The sequence below is a fragment of the Buteo buteo genome, chromosome 8, assembly GCF_964188355.1.
Source record: "Buteo buteo chromosome 8, bButBut1.hap1.1, whole genome shotgun sequence".
In the NCBI taxonomy this organism is placed as follows: domain Eukaryota; kingdom Metazoa; phylum Chordata; class Aves; order Accipitriformes; family Accipitridae; genus Buteo; species Buteo buteo.
Window position 1 is genome coordinate 39,952,428 of NC_134178.1, and position 17,417 is coordinate 39,969,844.

General features: G+C 41.4%; 1 protein-coding gene across 2 annotated transcripts; it reads left to right on the top strand.

The window, feature by feature from the left end:
* Positions 1 to 571: 571 nt before the first annotated feature.
* SFT2D2 (SFT2 domain containing 2) lies at positions 572 to 11,323 on the top strand. 2 transcript variants are annotated; one of them, XM_075034301.1, is made up of 8 exons: positions 572 to 728; positions 1,336 to 1,422; positions 1,746 to 1,831; positions 2,941 to 3,022; positions 5,079 to 5,114; positions 5,228 to 5,286; positions 6,043 to 6,072; positions 6,723 to 11,323. In XM_075034301.1, the coding sequence occupies exons 1-8, from the start codon at positions 666 to 668 to the stop codon at positions 6,760 to 6,762; spliced, it is 483 nt and encodes a 160-aa protein (XP_074890402.1). In that variant the 5' UTR covers positions 572 to 665; the 3' UTR covers positions 6,763 to 11,323. The 2 variants fall into 2 exon arrangements, with proteins under 2 accessions (XP_074890402.1, XP_074890403.1); XM_075034302.1 differs by lacking the exons at positions 5,079 to 5,114; positions 5,228 to 5,286; positions 6,043 to 6,072; positions 6,723 to 11,323 and adding an exon at positions 4,256 to 5,005.
* The last annotated feature ends 6,094 nt before the right edge of the window (positions 11,324 to 17,417 follow it).

The window sequence follows — 17,417 nt, forward strand, 5'->3', positions numbered from 1 at the left end:
TTGGTAACAGACGATTATTTAAGTCCACTGCAGCGGTAGAGGGATATGGGGAGAGAACGAAAAGGGAGGGAGCGGCAGATGTGGGTGAAGACGGTCTCTCTGCCCCACGAACCGGGGAATCGGCGCTAGGCTGGTCTGTCTCGGTCTCGCCGATTCGGAGGGTTTGCAGCGCTGGAGTTCGTGCGCCCGCTCCACGACAGCTCTCACCGGGCGGCTGGCTCGCCCGGCGGGGAGCAGAGGCCCAGCTACGCCATTTCCAGGACCTTTCTCCCCTCGGCGTCCCTCACCCGACCCCCGTGGCGGCGGGGCACCGCCTCAGGAGACGGCGGCGGGCTGTGGCTCCGAGCGCAGGGCCCCCCCCCCACCGCGCCGAGCCCGGCTGCCCCAGGGAGGGAGCTCACCGCCGCTTCGCCGCTCCTCAAGTCCGGGAGGCGGCCGGTCTGTCTCTCCCCTCCCGCCGCCGGGTGCCGTCCCGCCTCCCCCGCCCGGCGGACTACATCCCCCGGCAGCCTCCGCGCCGTCGCCGCCGGCCTTCATCTACCTGCCGAGCGCAGGTAGCCGCCGGCGGCGCGGTGCACGCCGGAGCTGGTAGTCCCTGAGGAGGGGAAGGGCAGCCCGGCCGTGCGTGAGGCAGAGCCGCTGGGGCGCGGGCCGAGGAGGGCGGCATGGACAAGCTCAAGCGGGTGCTGAGCGGCCGCGACGCCGAGGAGCCGAGCGGCCTGGCTGAGGTAACGCTCCGCTCCCCCCCGAACCTGCCTCCCTGCCGGAGCCGGGGCGGGGGGGGGGGGGGGGGGGGCTGCGTGCCGCAGCCGGGGCGGCGGTTCGGTTGCCGAGCGGCGGTCGGCGGGACCGCAGCGGCGGCGGGGCGGGGGGCCTGGGCCGCCCCTCAGCGCCGCCGCGGTCCCCTCCGTCGGCGGGACCGGCCTGCGCCGCCTCAGCCCGTCGTTGGGCCTCCGGTTCCCCGGGGCGGAGCCGGCCGGGGGCTGCCGGGGACGGCGGTTCGCCCTGGAGCCGCTTTCCGGGCGTTTCCACTCGCGCTTAAAATCCCCCGCGTTTTACCCCGCGAGCAGCCGCCGCCCGTGGGGAGGGAGCCCTGGCTTCCGCGTGTTGTGAGAGGGGATGGCTCGGTCTCCGGAATAAACCCGGGCCGGCCGGGCCGGGGCAGACCGCTGGGTCCCGGGGGGCTGGCTGTCCCTCAGCAGCGCCCGCGCGTCCCGCGGGAGAGGGTGCGTGGGCACTGGGGGTCCGTTTGCGCCAGGACGCGGTTTAGCAGCTTAGGGGGCAAGTGGCAAGTAAATAATAACTTGCACCCGTTGTTTTTCTCCTCGTTTGTAGGTTATTGATGCGACTTCGTTAGGTTGGGGCACCAGAGTGAAAGGCTTCGTTGCTTGTTTTGCGATAGGATGCCTGTGCTCGCTCTTGGTAAGGACTTTTTGCTAGATCTCACTTGAGTTTCAGGAGCCCAGATCGTTACAGCCTTGTTGTATGCTGTTGCTTGATTATTTTTTTTTTTTTTTAACATCTAGGAAGGCAGCTGACTTGGTTCTAGTTAGATGCAATGCACTAGCTCTTAACAAGAGTGCCAATAAATGCAGTTTACTTCTGTGTGTGTGATTCTGCAGTTTGGGTTTAAGTTTTCCTAAGGCTTCTTTTGTGTTGTGACATTTCTTGGATGTATTTCTTTTGCAAATTAAAAACGATATTAATTTTTTTCCCCCTTTCTCTCTCTAAATGTTTCTTCTTAGGGTACTTGTCTGCTATGGGTACCAAAGAAAGGGCTGATCCTCTTTGCGGTGTTTTATACGCTGGGGAATATTGCATCTATTGGGAGGTAACAATCTTTATATACTAGTCCCCTAATAAAGATGAGAAGCTAAAGCAGAGTGACAGGTGAAGGTGCGTAAGTGGTAGAAACTGTTGCGTTTGTGTGAAAAGATTTGCTTATGTAGCTCATTCTCTTGTTGCTGGATTTTAAAGAACAGCATTTCCCCCGTAGTGCCCTGAAATGGTGAAGTAAGTTTTTATTCTGTTTATTGTTATTAGCAGTGCATTCAAGGGAAAAGTTACTCATCAGTAAAGAAGAGTCAAACTGATACTTTGAGCACTGAGGATTTTTGATTTTGTTGGGGTTTTTCCCCCTCAAGATTAAAATAATTCTTTGCCATTTTGCATTTGGTAATGTTCTGTGTGCTTTGGTGAATGTATTTGGGGCAGTCGGTCTGTCAGGGCAGGCCTGTTTGATAAGCCTTCCTGGCCATTGATGTTCCTGAAGCACAGCCCCACTGACTTTGTGACAGACACAGCCTTCTCTGATGGAGGAAACTTAACAAGATGTTAGAAAGCACAAGGAATGGTATGGGAAATAATATAGTAATGAGATGGAATAATATAGTATATGAGGCAGAAATACCACCTTAGATAAAACTTTCACCTTGTGTAATTCATGCAGTATCAATCACCAGGGCCCTAAATGAGGGCTGCAGATCTGGTAAGGGGTCAGAGAATGGATCCAGGCCTGAAAACAGCCCTTTATGTAGAGGATTTGGGCTGGATTACCTAGTAATCCACGCAGAGCCTCCATGGCTGGTGTTTTTGAAAAGCAGGTTAAAAAAGCATCTGTCAGGAATGATCTAATTGAAGCTGACCTTGACCTGTGCTTCTAGCTTGATAGTTCTGCTCTGCTTATGTTAATTGTAACTGAACAAGTGTGAATAAAATTATAGAATAAATACCTTGCACAAAGAAAAGCAGGATGGATTTTGTCTCATTGTGTGTGCTGTTTCTTTTGTTATGTAGCACTGATTACTACAACAACATAGTGTACTGATGTCCCATATGACAGGAGACAATTTAACAAAATAACCCCCCTTCATAAGGAATCTTGCCTAGTTTCACTTTTGCTTTTCTACCTCTGTGTTCATCTTGGTTTTTTTTTCACAGCACTCTTTTTCTTATGGGACCAATGAAACAATTGAAAAGGATGTTTGAGCCTACACGTTTGATTGCTACTATTGTTATGCTAGTAAGTATCAAAGGAACCAGTTTTAACTCATGCTAACTTGTAAACAATTTCCATTGTAAAGTCTTTTCGTATACATCGATCTAATTATGTCTCAAGATGTGTTTGTAGGTGGCTTTTTGGTTTGGTTTTTTTTATTTTTTTTCTTAAAACTTCAAACATCCTGCACATCTGCTGTAGTGGAAAGGTATGTGTAGCACCAGAAAACCATCTTCCCATTATGAAAGACTGAGCTGAAGCCAAGTTGTTAGGCTAAACGAGCATTAAGGGCCTGTGGCTGGCGTGTGTGAACCGTGCACACGCTTTTTTAGGGTGCTTGAGGTCACAACATCAAATTTTCATGCTGCTTAGAAGATGGAAGATGGAAAGCTAGTTTTTAAGAAGTTGTATTATGGAAGTTGTTTGACATTCTATTTTGCATCATTTTGTCTTTTTAGATTCTACCTGATTTGCTTTAAAGAGCTGTGTAGGTATTTCTACCTTGATAAAATCGTCATTTCCTGACAAAGCAACTGGGGAATCTCTATGCCCATCTTGTATTAAAAATACAGAAATCAACCCACTTGGCTGATAGCTTCAGGTTTTGAAACTTGTATGACACAATCAATTTTCAAATTCAACATTCAACTGAAGTCAGCCCTTGGAATTATCTTCAGCAGATGGGAGTTCTGGCCAACCTTCTACTGGGGCAGGGAGGGGAAGGTGAAAATTGCTGTTAAGTTTCAGGCTCTCAATTGTTTGAAGTGCATGTGCTTTTTGTCTCTTCAACTTTTCCATGTTCTCTTTGAGAGTCTAATATCTGGAAGGTGGTTTAACTTTCATGAAACTGTCCTCCCATTTTGAGTATGAATGTCTTCAGAGCATTCGCTCGGCATCAGTGCTTCCTATTTTTAAACATCCAGAGAGGCTGCAGGCAACTGATAGAGCTTGAGAAATTGACTGTGTATGCTCACGGATCAGCAGCAGGCAAGAAGCCTACTGTGTGGTGTGTTTTGTATGCGTTTAGGATCCCTGGAGTCAGGAGAATGCCTGGAATGTTGTTCACTGGAATAAAGCCAGTTGTTAGATGTATGATGTAGAATTTAGATCAATATATAAATTACCACCTTAAAACTAATGGAAAAACTACATTTAATGTCAATAATCATGGTTGAGGGGAAGCGTATGACTTCTTTGGCAATGCATGTGTTACTGTCCTGAATATGCAGTACTACATCCTTTTCTTTTTTTTTTCAGTCAAGAAGAAAAATGCACGTTATAATCTCTACTAGCACAATGGTACATGTGTATCAAAAGGCTGTTAGATGTTGATGGAGGAAGATCAAGTATCAGCATCTGTCATAGCTAAATGAGTTGTCGTGTCTTAAATTGAAAATGAAAACTTGAATTAAAAGGAGGCTCCTCTTAAAACTGAGAGTTAAAACAGAAAATAATTCAAAATGGCCTACTACCCCTCAAGATTTTAACTGTGTTGAAAAAAGAAAAAGTGCCAGTTTGAATGGCTGTGCTGGACTTCATACTAAACAGGAGAGCTACTAAGGAATAGCTGAAAGTTCTTAAAAGTGTATTGTAGTTTTAATTGGTAAGAATTAAGTAATGTCCTAACTTCAACCCCATGGTAACCTTAAGAATGAACGGGAAATGTGGCATGTACAGAAGCAGAAAGACTGGAGTTTTAACTGAAAAGTCTTACTTATGCAAACTGATGAAGTGTGATGTATACCTATGTCATCAAGAAGTGTGTGGGATGAAGTAGGGACCTGCTGATGTTGCAGAAGAGCTGTAGGAACCTCTTCCTCTTGTTCGTTTGCAGCCATAAAATTATTTTCTGGAGATATCAGGCTGATATTTCCTCATTGCTTTAATTCACTTCAGAAATGTAATAGCGAGAGCATTTTAAATACGGGGAACTCTTATGCAGGATTGGATAAAACTATGAAATGATGTAATCTGTTTCTGTCTCTGTGAAGGAACCCATTACAGTGTTACAACATCTATTAAAAACTGGAGTTGTCTCTATTGTTTCTATCTTTAATAGAAATTGTTTGTTTTCTTCTAGTTGTGTCTCATACTAACACTGTGTTCTGCTTTCTGGGTGAGTACTTGAGTCCTATATGTATATTTAACTGGAGTATATTTTAAAACTAAGATTCTTACACTGTTGTCTCTGCTATGTGTCTTTCCCCCCTTCCCCCTTCTCTCCTTCAGTGGCGTAAGGAAGGACTTGCGCTCCTTTTCTGCATCTTTCAGTTTTTTGCCTTGGCATGGTAAGTGATTGCTTTCACACACACTCCATTTTCTATTGCACCTAACATCAGTAGCTGAATTGTGAGTGGATTTTGACCTTGCATGAGTTAGAGGGAAGGAGAATTTTTATCGCACCATTCCCCTAGAAGCAAGACAATGCATCAATGAGGAGCTGACTTGCTCCGGCTTCTTGGCCTCTCACACAACTTCAGAGGCTTTGGAGATGGAGCTCAGGGCTCCATTGCTGGGGGAAGTTCCTTTGAACATGTTTAATTTCTGTGAGCTAGAAGTAAAACTGCTTTTTTTTTTTCTTTCCCTTTGAAATCAGTTTGTTCCTTGCTGTTTGGTATTCCTCTTCTACGCTCTCCTGAATTTGTCTTGTTAAAAGACCCAGATATGCCAATCAAATTAAGTGTCACTGTTCTTTAAGTTAACATACGCTCTGTGTAACATCACAGAAGTTGTGCAGAAACTGATACGAAATCTAGCCAGCCCTCAAGACTAATCTTACCTGCCTATAGGCATTGGAGTGTGAAGAATATTGGGTGCAGGAGAACTGTGTTTAAAATGCTTCTGCAATATGCCCCGTGATTTTGCTGTAGTATTTCACAACCTGGCTGCATGGATACTCATTCCTGTTGCTCACAAACTCAAAGCTTCATTTGGTTGTGCATCTTGCAGTTAACTTGTTCAGAGCATCAGAGGGGTTGTTCTTCTTGATTGCGACTCTGATAAAATCTGACATGAAGAGTAACCTTAAAAATCTTTCTTCTTAGGTACAGCATTTCCTTCATACCATTTGCAAGGTAAGCTTCCCTACTGCCTTACTTTTTGTCATCTTGAGGTTTAATGATACAGAAGATTAGTTTATAGAAGCATTGTAATGTATGGCTTTAGAAGTTTTTCCATGATGGCGTTTTAGGGGGAGGAAATACAGGTAGTTAAACCTGAAAACAAAACTAAGCATCTTTTCTATTGGGAGAACACAAATGTAACAAAATGAGAGGGCTTCCTATAAAAAATATGTAAGTGTGCTGACCACATGCTAAACTTAAGGCTTGCCTTTGGAATGCCTAAATGTTGGTCCAAAATGCTACTAGACAAGTGTCATCTTCTGTGTACCTTTTTTTCCTGTTCTCCCCCATGAGCACTATTTTGTGTTTGAGCACACAGTTCTCTGTCCTGCTCCATCAGCCCCACCCTTCTTCAGTGTACCGCCTCCATATGAGCTTACAGGTGTCATTTCCATTGCAGTTGGGCAGGTGGACAGTGAGCAGACCCGCTTGTCTCCAATGCATTCATGTAGTCATGCTAATTATGTAAGCACAATTAATACACGGTCAGCTGATCTTTAAAGTCCTCAGTGTCAGTGCAATAGCAGCATGGAATGAGTCTCATCAAGCAGCATAACTGATTTTTTTGTTTGTTTGTTTGTTTTTCTTTCTCCTGCCTGTAGGGATGCTGTGAAGAAATGTTTTTCGGTCTGTCTGTCCTAACAGGAATACTGGATGCTTCACGAAGTTCTAGGAAGTATAGTAGAACTATGTTAAGATCACTGTGTATGTATTTTTCTACTTCTGTCTTAAACACGTGCCTTTCAGCTTGTTGTTAGAAGCTCCTTGTGTTAAATCCAGTGTATGCAATTGCCTGGTTTTGTAAGCAATGATGTCTGTAGGACAGGGTGCTTGTGATCAAATGAAGTTTGGTCTGGCAGAAGAACTGGCCAAAGGTCCAGAATTTGTTATAATAATTCTTATGTAAAATCATGTATTTGTGTGGTTTTGCAAAAGTAACAAAGTAATACGTGAAGTCTGTAAAATGGAGACCTTGACTCTGATGGGACTATGCAAGTCTAGAGGATTTCTTTTTCAAGAAAAAGAAATCAGTTGGCAACTGATTTCTTACTGACAACTTGGGTTGTTTTAAATAGCGTGTAGTCACTTAATCTTTGCACTATTTGCCTTGGATAATGGAATATTGGTATTCTTTCTTTTCCTGCCTTCCTTGTAAAATTTTAGGTTTATGAGACTTCTAAAAAATTTAATTCTAAATGAAAAGACTGTTTTGGAGTAAGTAAGAAATGTTTGCATCTTTAACAAAGTACTTCATTTTCAGTTTAGACTGATGGTGTTTCCTTAAAATACATGAAAGGGACCTTTTCATCTGTAAAAACTTGTTCCCGTAGGAAAAGCACTTGCAAAATAAGGTTGATAGAATTTTTTCAGCTGCCAGGAGCGCGAGCTCTTTGCCTTGCCTACAGCTAATGGTAACACATACAAGGTAAGAAACTGAAATTTTCCACATGGAGCAAGGTGCTTCTCTTCTTCCCCAGCTGTAGCATAGGAGCAGTGCGAAGCTGAGGGCATGATAGGTAAGCAAAGGGACAATTTATGTATGTCCTGTCTCAAAGGACAAACTCTGTTGATAAGGTGGAAGTGGGCTATTGTTTAAGCAGTCTGGGCTGGGGAGAAGACATTTTCTTCTGAACTTGTAAATAAGTTAACTCAAACATTCCTTTTTTTTTTTTAAGTGGGATCAGTTTCATTTCTCCTAAAGCTTTTGTATACACTAGTGAACTTCTGCTTTGAGGAGAAAGTACAATTTTCTATTGCCTGTCTTAGCAAAGAAAGCGTGTAACAATCTAGCTGCCAGCTCCAAACAAAAGCTGAACAGTCGGTATCCAAATTCCAAGGGCTCTCTACATTCTCTTTATCTTCTGAGCTATGTATAATCATTTACTCCCAAACCATTGCAGTGGTCAGTTGTTTAATATCTGCGCACAGATTCCCGCTTCTGCTGTGTGAGATACTGTTTAACTGCTTTCACCTTTCTGCTTACCAAACTGTCTTGCTGGAGTCAGTGTCTATGAAGATGATTATCCAGTGGACTTTAGTATGAGCTGAAGCCTCTCTTCCTCCATCTACCAGGAATTTAGTCATTTAACAGCGTTGTGCTTGCATGGCAAGTGTATCCTTCACATGTAACACAAAGATTTTAAAGTAGGAAAAACCTAGATCTACTTGGCAATAAAGTGTAAGCCTACAGTGAAGCCAATAATTGTATGGATTCCAGAAAGTTACTAGAAACTAAGTTAATAGAAAATCTTAAACTTAAGTGTCCTTCCAATAATTCATAAAGCACAGTACCATCCTGCTGTTAGGATCCTCTAAAAAGAAGAAATATTCCCTTCTGAGGATGGCATGGAAAGGAAACTTCAACAGGCTTTGTGTGGGTTCCAGCTGGCTAGAGTTACTGTTGCAAAAGCATTTGAATGGAAAATGCCACCTTGAAAACATGGCACTGATACTGGGTTGAAGCAATTATACAGGATGATGTTCAAGTGTTACATCCCAGTGCTGCTTCCCCCCCCAGGTTTTGGAAGTTAGTGTTGAAATAACTGGGTTGACTATTGCTTTTCTTGAAAGGAGGAATTAGTTAAATGCCCAAGAGAGACTGGGAATTAAAGAATACTGATAGTTCTTTTCCCTGACTGATCTAAGACAAGTATCTAAACTGATGTGTGTCTTTTTTATCAGGGAGTAGGTTCAAACCCTAATTTACATCTGTCAAAGGACCTGTGTTAGTCTTTTATTAGGACTTTGATAATGTTTACAGAATTCCTTTGTATAAGGGCAGTTTAAATGCAACCCTAATGCCTTTTACATTCCAGTATTTCTTTAGTTTTAACATCTCTGGATATTCCTGGAAAATGCTACAAGTATAGCATGCATTATTTCTCCTTTCCCTCTCCAGGAAAGTTATGTTAACTTGAATCATCATCAGTTGACACAATGGAATTTGACTTCTGGGGTTCTTTTTTTGAATACTTCAGATTAGGAGTAAAAGGCTTTTGCTTATTCCTTGACAAGCTTGTGCAGGATTTTGGTACCCTGACTCTCCAGCAGTTTGTCTAGAAGAACACTAGAATTGAGTATGTTGAATATTAGTTTTTCAACTTGCATACTAGCTAACTGGAACCTTTTTAGCTGACTGTTGTGAGCACAGCCACTTACTTAGAAGTAGGAAATTGAGGAAACTACTAATAGATATGGCATAAACTTAATGGATTCCCCCCCTCTTCCTTTTTAAAGCTGTACTTCCAAATCCACAGCCTTTTATTCAGTAAGAGAGAACAAATCTTCATTTAACTGCATAGCACATGAGGCTAAGTAATTGTGCCCTTAAAGGAAGGGAACCCAAGGGGAGATGGCAAAGACATAAGGATCACCAGAGTGCCATTAGGGTTTATGTTGCCCTTTGGTGTTGTATTCTGTTCCTGTGAAGGTCAGACAGTGGGAGAGACTCATTGTATTCTTGCCAATATGTGAAACATACTCAGGGTTTGTCATGTCATCTATAAGCAGTTTTGATTTAAAATAACTCTTCTCTACCAGAACAAAACTCTTCAGATTCTTACTCGCTTATAAGTAGTTGTGTTCAGGCTATTGCCAAGTTTAGCAGCAAAAGATTTTTCCACTTTGTTAAAATACTTTATTTTATATGATTTTACATAATCAGGGAGTAAACTAGTATATGAACATTCCCTCTTCACCAGCCTCAATCTGAATTGGATTATACCATTATACCATTTTTTTGTCATTAAAACTACTTTCTCTTAAGTTTTGATATCGTCAGCTTTGGTTATCTGCTTGGCAGGAAGCATGGTGGCCATTTCTGAAGCCCTCTCTAGCTTTGTATCTTAATGTCCTTCAAGGCAGGAATGTTTGTTCTATGCACTCTACTGCAAACAGAGATGTTTGTGTTTTAACTCAAAGTTCCTTCCTTCCCAAAGTCCTTGCTTAGTTGTCTATGGCATTTAACTCAAGGCTGACTTTCCTGAAGAAACTTGTATAATGTTGGATTCCCATCTTGGTAGGATTTGGTGTTCTACCAGAAAGTGCTTTTTGCCCAGCCTCACTGTCAACTTGCGTGTCCACTTTTTTTTTACTTTTTGCAGAACAGCTAACTTAACCTTAACCAAGCAGCCTTAGCATGCAGTTCTAGCATGAAATATGTATATCTGGGATCAGCTGACTTTACAGATACTGTAGAAAGGGAAACAGGGAGGGTGGTAGTCACCTGTTCCCAAAGTACTGAGATTTCATACGTTAAAGTGTGGGATTTTTTTCATTACTTCAAAGTTTTGCTCTATGTGATGAAGTCCGTTGTGAATACTGGTACTATCTGAGACGGTTCTACAGTGATGATGTGAACAATTTAATCTTGTTTAGTATTTACAGTAATAAGATTGTTCATGAGCTATTACAAAAACCAAGGAAGAAATTTCTGCACCAAGTTGAAATTCTTTTAAGAAGTCATGTTTTAAAAAAAGGAAGAGGCTTTTTGTGTGAATACTTACTGTGGAAGTTTGGGGGAGGGTGGAGACTCTACTATGGGATGGCTTCCAGCTAGATGCAGGATGACAGGCTTGAATTGATCATGACTTGTGGGTAGATTGCAGCTGGCCTCCAGCACATTTGGAGGCTCATGGCACTGTTGCCTATGTGCAGTCTGAAGCTTGTGTTCTGGGAACTGCCTTGTGGAGCAGTGTGGGCACTTGAAACTCATCCCCTTCTGCTGTGTGCTAAGAGATTGAAAGAGCCTCTGAGTTTCTGAGAATGGTTCTTGCTTAGTTTTGATTAATCATGTTGATGAAAGATCACTGTTGCTATTGTAGACTCTCAAAACTGAGGAGGAGCATGATATTTAAATATGTTTGTCGTAAATACTGATGTTTACAACCATAGCAAATACTGCCCATGTAGGACAGAAAGCACAGAAATTTTCTTAAAACCACGTGCCTCACTGTAATGTGACAACACTAAATTTTTTTAACAGCTGTGGAATTGTTTTGTAAAATAAAACCCAAACTCTCAGAAATTCTCCACAATGTTTTATACTGTTACTGATTGTTTGCTGTTGTGTTTTTTCTGTGTATTTACACTGTTTGATTTCTACTTTGATAAACATCTTTTTTCCTAAAAACTTTCTCTGTAATGAAGTGAAATCTTTACTTACACGTGCTGGGCTTTTTCTTTCAATAAAGTTGTCATTGCATTAAATGAATTGTTCTTATGGTTAATATGGAGTTTTTAATGATGCTGATTCTCCAGATGATGTTGGAATTGCTGTGGGTTGGTTTCTTTTTTGTTTGTTTTTAAAAAACAAACAAAGTGATTGTCTTGTCCTCACTTCCTTTGCTGTGTACACAACATGTACTGCTGAGGGGAGTTTGCGTGTCACCACTGCTGTGCAGCTGCTTCACCCAACTTATAACTAGCTGAACCAAATTCTTATTGGCATAGCTACATGCACAGTTGGCACAACTAGATATGTTAAGGTGGAGATGATATTTTTATTAGTACTTATTTACCTCAAGAGTCAACCTAGATGTGCCAACAAACTATTGGCTTAGTGCATGCTACAGAGCAAATAATTCCTGATGCTATTCTGTCAGCCAAGGCTAGTTATGAAGCAACATGCCTCTGGCTCTTCTTTGTGGAATAAATACAATCTGAATACTGGTATACACTGGAAGTAAAAAGTCAATGATTTATGAATGTGTGTTAAAAGTAGAGTTAGAGGCAATGATTTTAATTTTTTTTTTAAACTTTCAGAAAGCATGTCTGTTTAAGTTTGTGCCTAATACGCATCCAAATACTTGCTGTGGTTTTAATATTCCTTGACAGTGTATGAGGCTCTGCATTGGGCTGTTCAGAGTACATTAAACTTTCTTCTGACTGACAGGGCAAACCAAAGCAGTTGAATTTTTTTGCAAGGGTGGTGGTGAGACTTGCGTGCTGTGGGTGACTTAAGTTTTCAGTTACTTTTTTGTTTGTTTGTTTTTGTTCTTCTAAGCAAGCTCTGTTTCAAAGCTGACTAAACTGAAACTTCTGTCCTACAGGAAACTCCAAAATTTTGTTTGAAACAGAAGCAGCAGCCTGTCTTCCTGTAATATAGAAATCTAGGGATTTGGATTTTATCTTTTTGAAAAGGTTAGAGCTTCCAGGGACTGTAAAGGAGACCTTGATATATCTATTTCATATTAAGACAGCTATGAATCCGAGTCCTAAAAGGGCAATAAATCCTTTCCATATTTAATAGTAGCAAAATAGAGCTATTTTGCTTGCCTAGTTCAACCTCCTGCCTAACAGCAAAGCTGTAGAACTTTGCCACATCATTCTCATGCTGAGGTCTTAATACCTGAATGATTTAAAAAAATAAATAAAATTAAGTCTTCATTTGAAACCTCTAAACAATGCATGATCAGGAGCCCTGTAGGGAAAGTGTATTCTGTAGATGAATTTGCTCCTTAGAAATACTCTGTGAAAGGGTTTATCAGTTGTACTACAGTATCTAGTCCCTGAATCCCATCTATAAATATTGAGGCAGAGTCATCAGCACCACATTCAAATTCAGTGACAAGACTTGGAAGGCTGCCATACTCCTAATGCCTGCTCCCCTCCCTTCTTCCACAAGGTCTGATTTGCAAGAGAGGGTATTTTGTGGATGCAAGAAGTTCAAAGTTGGGGGTTGGTATTTATTTCCTTCCCTTACTTCTACCTTTCCTATTGAGCTCAGTCTTGGTTGCAGTATCCAGTGGGGGTACAGTCTTCTATCCGCCCAGCCATGAAGAGCTGGAGATGCCTGAAGGGAAAAAAAAAATCCTCTGTCTTTTCACTTTTCTGAAGAAAGCTTCTGATGAATTAGAGATTGAATAGTATATCTAAGATGCCAATCTTTGGGATTGGTATCTTAAGTTAGCTTATTTGAAACCCTTTTAAGTTTTTCTTGGGTTCCCTTGTGGTATGTCTAAACCAGGTTATTCCTGAGAGTTTGTGCTTTAAAATCTCTGCAGAAGCAAGTGTGGAGTAATGCAGGTGTAGTGGAAAAATGGTACATTGAAAGTATTGGCTGGCCAACATGATTTCATCGCAGCTCTGAAGGGCTGTTGCTTCCAAATATGTGGAGTGAGAACAAATTATTTTATGATGGGCATGTACTCCTGTGTTTTCTAGTTGTGTGTAACAGGATGTGTCAGGCTCACCACTTTTGAGAGAATCAAATGCTTCAAGCCAGTTATACTTGCAACTTGTTAACTCTCATAGTTAACAAAAAGCTTTAAGTTATACATCCAAGTCAAAAGTGCGCATTTGATTTCGCTAATATAAACACTGAACCTCTGACTTTTGTTCTGAAATGTTGTAAATAGAATTTTAAATTTTGTTTAGAATCTCTCAAATTCTTTATTTTTATTATTTTCTGACCTTAAAAATGGGGACAGTAATAGTTTCTTGCTCTAGGTGCTAATCCATGTCTGGAGACAGCACTGAATATCTTCAAGTAGGAAAAACAAATTAGGGAAAAGCATAATTATTGTTTAAAACATACTAACTTACATTTATCACCAGCCTGACTACATCAGGATTTTTTGTTGTTGTTGTTCCTCTTTTTAAAAAGAAGAAAGGTTGCTCTGGAAAACCTCCCATGCTTTCTGGGCTCAGGATTAATCTCAGTTATAATCTCAATTATAACACCAGGCAAGGAGGTACTACTTGAACAAGCTGCCTGCCTCACTGCCAAAAACATACCTGGTAGAAGTTATTGAAACTGTCCCCTCACCCCCCCAACATTAATGAAAAGGCTAATCTTCTCTAAGTCTCTTCTAACCTAGCAATCTCTTAAGGGGCTGGATCCGTGATTAAAAAATAGAGGGAAAGCAGCTGTCTTTTTATCCTCTCTTAATTATTCCTTGGTAGTCGATAGGTGTTGATTTCCTAGGAGTGTCATGGTGATGGAGGTTACGTTTCCCTGTGTTGTTGGGACTAAATGTTCAGAGGGGGGTTAGTTGTTTGAATGCTTCAGGGGGAGCTTTGGAGATGGAAAGAGTGAGTCTTGTTCTCTGCGATTTCATCTGATCACGGAAGGGCTGCCTTTTATTTGGAAACATGCACCTAAAGGCCAAAAAACAGCTATCCAATGTCAAGGCAAGGAAGGCCTCTTTAATTAACCTTTTTTCTTTTTTGTTTTTTCTTTCTGGTGTATCTCACCAGCTGGTGGCCAGGAGGGTTTTAGAACGAGTTTAATTAGAAAGTCAAAAATAATACCTTTTTTTTTTTCCTGCTGTAACTTGGTCTATAAACTCCAGTAAGTCTTGCAGGATTGTTCTTTCACTGCTCTCCCCAGTCCTCGTTGCTTCATTTAAAAATATGAGTCCCTAAATTCTTACTAGTAAATTCTGGACATGGCTGGAGCTGGTTATGAGTGTTGTACTTGCATTTTTAACGAGTTTACAATATTGCAGGTTTTGTATGAGCATCTGCTGCTCCTTCCGATGTACCTACTGATTTGCTTGTTTAATTAAATGGGGGACAAGTGCAAGAGGGGTAATAGCCTTCTGTCCTCCAGCCCTGCTCTATCCCACTTGCAGTGGCAATGATTGTCAGTCACCTTGTTACTGTGTTACTCTGTAATTGCAGCTACCCCTTCTTCAAATGTCAGGTTCAGTGAGATTTAACTTCCAGCCCAAGAAATAAGCCACCTGACATCTGAGAATGGATTATTCTCAGTGCCCCGGCAATACCTACATCCAGTGACGTTAATCTGTTTGTGCCTCAGTTTCACCATTTTTAGACTTGGGAAAATTGATCTTGCAAGAAAGCAGGAGAGAGAAGAGATGTTTGGGAAGGATTCGAAGTCATTATTTAGATGAACAGAGGGACATAAGATTAGAGGATGTTTCTTACTTCTAAAACAGGCTAAGTATTCAAGGTAAAGATTTTCACCCTTAATATTTTTTTAAATGAAAAGCCAACAATAAGCAAATAACTTTGACTATGAATCTGTCTGGATTCTCTTCTGCAGCCGTCTGTTTCACACAGCTGCCATGGGAATATACGATGTGAAGAAGCCTGATGTGTGGGATGGGATTCATATGGGTCTGGATGTGTATTTTAAAGTAAAATCTCGGGCCCAAGCGCATTCAGCTGATCATTTGCTTGCATGCATGCAAACTTGTTATTTCTTTGGCTAATTCTTCTAGGCTGGAAAGATATTTCAGTGGTGAGCTGTGCCTTCTGGATATGTTGCTACATACATCGCAAATTGCTCTTAGTCTGAACTCTTGCAGCTGAAACACCCTTCCCCAGGCTGAAAATAGCAATTGGGCTATTCCCACTAGCCAACCACAGGTAACTACTCTCATTTTGGAAAATGTGGTTGCAGGCATCCGGAGCTATGGTAACATAGTTATAAAATCAAAATTCAAACTGTATGGAAGTCAGGTATTTTAAGAGATTAGATTTGTGTTGGTTTTTTTTCTTCTAGGACACAAGACTTTCAAGCACCATGGACCTTGTGTGAGTGATAACTGTAAGCACCTAAGTGTAAGTTACTTTTAGTATCTGAAAGTGCATTTTGCTATCGTGCAGGATGCAAATTTTAGTATGATACTCCAAAGCAAATGCCTTCGTGTTTCTCCCTTAGGGACGCTAGCTGTAAAAAAAACCAGTCTTATTGATGAAAAACTTGCTTCCCAGCCCATTACTGGAATGGGTCCATTATTCCTTCCTTCCATATGTCCTTGCTTCTCCACAGCTCTGTCCCAGGAGTGCTTTGGGCAAGCAATGCACTCAGGGCAGTACCTCCCTTCTTTTGCTTTTTGGTTGCCTCCATTTCCAATCCACCTTTGCTAAGCATATGCTTTACCTCTAGCAATTCACCAACGTCTTCTGGTGAGACAGCGTTTCAATTGTCATTTTGAAACCCTTCCACCAGCATGAACTGTTGTCACTTTTATGCATGCTTTTGATTTCCTTTAAGCTCTAAGCATCTTGAGGAAGGCAGTTTAGATCTGATTTTTCAAAGGCTCTAATCTGGTATCATTCCACTTGAAGCCCTGTGGGAGTGGTGAGCAGTCAGTACTTCTGAAAACCATGCTGCTTCCCTTTTGGTTTAGAGCTGTCTGAAAAACTGAAGTTGTTGAACTGAAATACACAGTACTTCAACCAGCTCTGATTTGGGTGTTTATTGATATTTATAATATAATGAAACTAAAAGCAGTCTCACATAGTCTCCTATGCTATTTGATCACATGCAGAGAAAAAAATCACAGTAGTAGCTTCTCTCTCCTCTGAGCATTTGGAAACATAAAGAGAACCCAAACATGAACATATTCCATGTTACACAAACATACTACCTGAGATACAATTATTTTTCCAAATGCAAAGTGGCACACTTCCAAGTACCTAAATATCTTACAGATTTTGAAGTACATTCTTCAGTTGTTCAACAGTGAAAGTGGGCCGGATATTAACTAGAAGTTGCTATTTGACACCTTCTAGTGTAATTCACAAGGTGAGTTGACTAATAGAGTAATCTAGGTAATTTTTGTTATGAGTTGACAATTCAAAAAAAGTTACATGAAGGCTGAAAAGAAGAGAGAGAAGATGTGTTAGAGTGTGAAGTCTGAAAGTAGCATGATGTAGATGTAAACATACCTCAGACCTGTCTGGGTTGCACCTTCCAATGGTGCTGAGATTGCTGGGAATTGAGGGTTCTCTTCTAAAGTCTCCCATTCTGCAGAACATCACATCACTGCACACCTGCAGCTGTGCAGTTTTGAGGACTTGCAGCCAGTATCCTTACTCTGTGTAGGGCTTAAGGGATCAGTAGGACTACTTGCCAAATAAGGTGCCGTACAACACAAATAAGATCAACAAGCTCTGGCCCTTGCTGCTTAGGTAGATGGTATCTCTCAGGTTTTTTAACTGCAAGATCTGTTGAGCATTGTCAAATGATGGATTTAACTTAAATTCTGTTTTACAAAGTTTGCCAGACTCTTTCTTGTCTTTATAAACCCCATCAGTGATCCACCAAGTCATTTCACCTTTTAGAAAGAATCGGAAGCACAGGAATTCAACAGGGGCTATTGAATTAAACGAATGCAAAGTTCTCAATAAGTAGCCAGAAAATATATTTCTCTAAAAATGACTTCCAACAGTATGTTTTCATAATTAAGTCATGTCCAACAGACCAGAAATTTCAGACACTGTTGGAGCTAGATGCATCAGGAGAAATGAGGCACTCAAATGCCTTGTTATGTGCCAAAGTCCAGTGTTTACGGATCACCGGTGTTCACGTGGCCTCCACT

Excerpts from the sequence above, each read along its gene's own strand:
- SFT2D2 (XM_075034301.1), top strand. The coding sequence starts at position 666 with ATGGACAAGCTCAAGCGGGTGCTGAGCGGCCGCGACGCCGAGGAGCCG. Across the intron at positions 5,115-5,227 it reads CACTGTGTTCTGCTTTCTGG|TGGCGTAAGGAAGGACTTGC; the intron begins GTGAGTACTTGA and ends TCTCTCCTTCAG. Across the intron at positions 5,287-6,042 it reads CAGTTTTTTGCCTTGGCATG|GTACAGCATTTCCTTCATAC; the intron begins GTAAGTGATTGC and ends CTTTCTTCTTAG.